The following is a 3920-nucleotide window of genomic DNA, read 5'->3' as shown; positions in this document are numbered from 1 at the left end:
GCAGAGACATATTCACTGTAGGAATCAACAATTATATGTTTTGTCACGATCAAACTTTATGAACAGCCCTGAGGTGAATTTTCAAGGTATAAATTTAAGAAATAGCGTATATAAGCTTTAATTGGATTTAACAATAAAAATGTTCAGGGTGAGAGGAAGGGAAAGCGTTTCTAAAGGTAAATAAATAATAAGAGTACCAATCGCTCTCCACTCCTGGCTTTAAGAGGAGCTGATAAATAATGTATCAGAACAGATGGCTGCAGCGAGAGGCAACAGGAGAGAAACATGAGCGACTACATCTTTAATTGTTTTAAAGAACGTGTCACAACAGGACTGGTGTGTTTGCTGTCTGCTGGCACCGCAGATGTGCTAACAGAGTGGGGGTGAGGGGACTGACAGTTGCCGCCTTCCGTTCACGCATAAACAAACTGTACATTTTTACAACAACAAAAAAAAAGAATGGCTGATTAGTGTTAAAGTGCACATTCACTTCAAAATAAAATAAAAAATAGGAGGCCATCTTTTGCCAAAGTCTTGCAAAATCTCCAGTCCTGCCATGAGTTCAACGCCCACAGTCTTCATGCATTGACAGTCACAATGTAAAGAACAGTTTTCTTCAAGAAAACAAGCGATATGAGGATTAATTAAATTCACATTGTCAAAAAGGGTCTTCACTGCGCACGTCTAATGTCGTCCGAGAGTGCGTGGAGACAGACGAACATCCAAAACTACAAGTTATGAGGGTGACGCGACCCCCAGTTATTGAGTAATTCTGATCACCTGGTCTCATAAATATTTTATTGTTTGCATCCAGACAGTGTGGTTTTAGAAAAGTCTGTCCCAGGATGGTTCTGGAGTCAGCCATGTTGTGCTTCGTTGCTCATCAGAGCCGAGTAGATTAGGAATACCAGGCACAGATTATCAGTACATCCACACGTGTGTCCAGCGCCTCACTTTTTCTCCAGCGGCTCCTTGGAGCAGTGAGCGTGTTTGTCAGGACCGCCGCCCATGACCGGGACTTTTGTGGCCGTGCTGGGACTGGAGCTGTCCCCCGCTCTCACGCCAGCGCCGGGCACCTCGATCGGGGGACCCACCGTGGGTCTGACCACCCCAGCCGCGCTCACGCCAACCCCAGAGAGGACTCCCACACCGGGTGCAGCTGCTGCGCTGAGGAGGTTGGCCGACTGCAGCACAGCCTCCGAATGCTCGCGGGCCTTCATGCGCAGGGCGGCCACGCTGGCTGTGCGGTTTCCCTGACAACCGTACGGTGGCAGGAAGGACAAGCCCATGGGGTCAGAAACACAGCAGGAGCACAAACCGTTTCCTAAAGGAACACCAAAACTTCAGCGTACTGTGATTTGAAAAGCAAATCGTAACGTTGATGAGGATCCAGTTTACCTTTCAGGGTGGCAACTTGTGAGAGGGCCTGGGCGTAGGTGGCAGAGTTGAGGAGTGTACCCGGAATACACGATGGAAAGAACGGACCACCTGGACCCACTGTCCTGTTGATACTGAAAAAAACAAAAAACACATTCAACACAAAATATGTTAGTTCTCTAGCATACATAGTTACATTCTCTAACTATTTAAATTAATAAATGAACTAAATAATGAAAAGTTATTTAACGCTGTCATTGACTATAAGACAACTAGACAGTTAATTTAAATCTAAATAATTGATTAAACTATCTTCAGGTCTGTCAGCACTGAAGTCACTTTAATCATTTGGGGTTTGTTAGCATTTGTGGATCTTTTCCTGGTTCTTACAGTTTTTATTTTTTAAATATTACTAAAATAAAAGTGACATATTTAGGGGTTAAATGCATGAAATGAAGAAATTTGTTGGGGGATGTTGTCTAGTTTGCATAAATACTTTTAGGTTGGGAATCCTTTTGTTAATTTTATTTGTAAAGTTGATTTGTAACTCCTGACTGAGGACAACAGATAAAAGAAATGGTGCATTTATCTAATGATCATTAATGTACATGGTATTTCATAAATAAACCAATACAATGAAATGAATAAATGTTAATGTTACTGTCTGTAATGAATTTCCATTTCCCTGATCCTGCAGTTTGACATTGTTTCCCAGCAGTCGTGCGTCTTCTCTCACCTTTGCTGTATCTCCAGTGGTTCTTTCTGTTTTCTGTTGTGGTCCACGGGGGACTGAGAGTTGATGCTCCGGGATGGAGGACTTCCATCACTCATCTGCTCCTTCCCTCCTTCTGGGTCTGAACTGCCCCGCTCTGTCTTCCTCCACTTGGCTCTGCGGTTCTGAAACCAAACCTGCAACAACAATCCCATTTAACTTCAACTGTGTTCATCATATGTTGGTTTTTTTATTATTTTTTAGCACAGACAAACAAACATTCAATCCCATTAATAAGAAAAAACTGCTCAGCTGTTTTGGTAAAGAGGTGTCCGAATCCGTCCCACAGTCCCTGACTTCTCCCCAAAAACTTCATGGTCCACACAGCAAAGAACAAGTTCTCGTATCTTAATCGAATGAAGGTCACTGCCTATAACCACCTTTAATTGAGCAATTTTTCATTATCATATTTTAATGACTTCCCACTGACAGTTGTGCTGCCCGAGAGAGAGGCAGCTATGATGAAGTCGTTTATTTCCCTATTTAGTGATTGTTTGACAACATCAGATTCGATTAGGACTTGCTTCTAGCAGGCATTAATCATGATGTGTGAATGGAGGTTATGTGCGCATGTGCTCTGCATCCTTTCCCTTCCATTGTAGCAGAGATGATGTCAACAGCCAAACAAAACGCGCGCGTTCATTCAGCATAAAGAAAAGACAACATTTTCATGGCAGGACAATACAGCCAGTGGACTTATCTCACCCCTGCACCTTCCAGCTAGAAGTCGCGCCCCCCCACACACACCCATCTCTGAATGGGCTATAATTGCTCCATTAATCTCAATTTGCCGTGTGCTCTTAATGCGGGGGAGGCCCCATTGACACTTTACAAAAAGAGGGGGCAACAACACTACAAGAGAAAGGAAATTTATTTTCTAATAATAATGTAAGTTTAATATCCCTGCATACTGCGGTGGATTCATGTTCAGATTTAATAATAGGAATGCGGTAATCGGATTAGGAGGGGAATAATTTGTTTACAATCCCTAATTTACAGCGCTGGATTCCATTATCAACCCCGCCATTGGGTTTAAGCGATAGTAAGATGACCCTGGGGAACAAAAGGCAAACTATTATATTTCCTACAATTAGATCTGCGCGCACAACAAAAACCCAAAAGCAAATCTGGAATGCAGGAAATTACATACAGGACACATAACGTGATTACATCCGGCCAAGTTTATAAGCGCGCACATGTGCGGGCAGGAGCGGAATATAAATGGACACATTTTACAAAACGTGCGCGCAACCTGCGCTTTTGACTGTTTGGAAGCTTCTCAATAATAATAATACTATACAAGTTTTCCTGTCTGTAAAAAAGAAGGGGAACCTGCATGGATGATGTATTCCTGCCTCTGAGAGGACAAATTAAAGAACATTAATTATAAATGACCGATTAATCAAGTTAATCTAATATTCACCATTACGTTGATGCTATTAAAGTGTATCGTGACGGAGTGGCTTCATTTACCCCACCCCTTCCATTTCCTGCGTGATCAAACGCGCCCAGAACGCACGGCGCTGACGCACGGAGCCATACCTGCACCCTGGCCTCGGTCAGGTTGATTTTCATGGCCAGCTCCTCCCGGGTGAACACGTCCGGGTAGTGAGTCTGAGCAAACACCGCCTCCAGAGCCTCCAGCTGCAGGGACACAAAACAAGCGCACACCAAGAGGAGCGTCAGTTCTAAATAATAAAAAAAAAAATCTTTCTTTCTTTCTTTTTCTTTCTTTCTTTCTTTCTTTCTTTCTTTCTTTCTTTCTTTCTTT

The 3920-nt window shown here is 43.0% G+C and overlaps 1 protein-coding gene across 1 annotated transcript in view; it reads right to left on the bottom strand.

The window, feature by feature from the left end:
- Window positions 1–887: 887 nt before the first annotated feature.
- drgx (dorsal root ganglia homeobox) overlaps window positions 888–3920 on the bottom strand; it is a 4131-nt gene continuing 1098 nt past the window's right edge. Inside the window, exons 3-6 of the mRNA XM_037679063.1 lie at window positions 3692–3793; window positions 2114–2286; window positions 1399–1511; window positions 888–1324 (exon numbers count right to left, since the gene is read on the bottom strand). Of these exons, the coding sequence (XP_037534991.1) occupies window positions 951–1324; window positions 1399–1511; window positions 2114–2286; window positions 3692–3793 (762 nt within the window). The 3' untranslated portion in view covers window positions 888–950. The remainder of the gene's footprint in view (window positions 1325–1398; window positions 1512–2113; window positions 2287–3691; window positions 3794–3920) is intronic.

Source organism: Nematolebias whitei, chromosome 1 (assembly GCF_014905685.2).
Source record: "Nematolebias whitei isolate Nwh7 chromosome 1, NemWhi1, whole genome shotgun sequence".
Taxonomy (NCBI): Eukaryota; Metazoa; Chordata; class Actinopteri; order Cyprinodontiformes; family Rivulidae; genus Nematolebias; species Nematolebias whitei.
The sequence above is the reverse complement of the archived record's forward strand: the minus strand, read 5'-3'. Positions and strand labels throughout refer to the sequence as shown.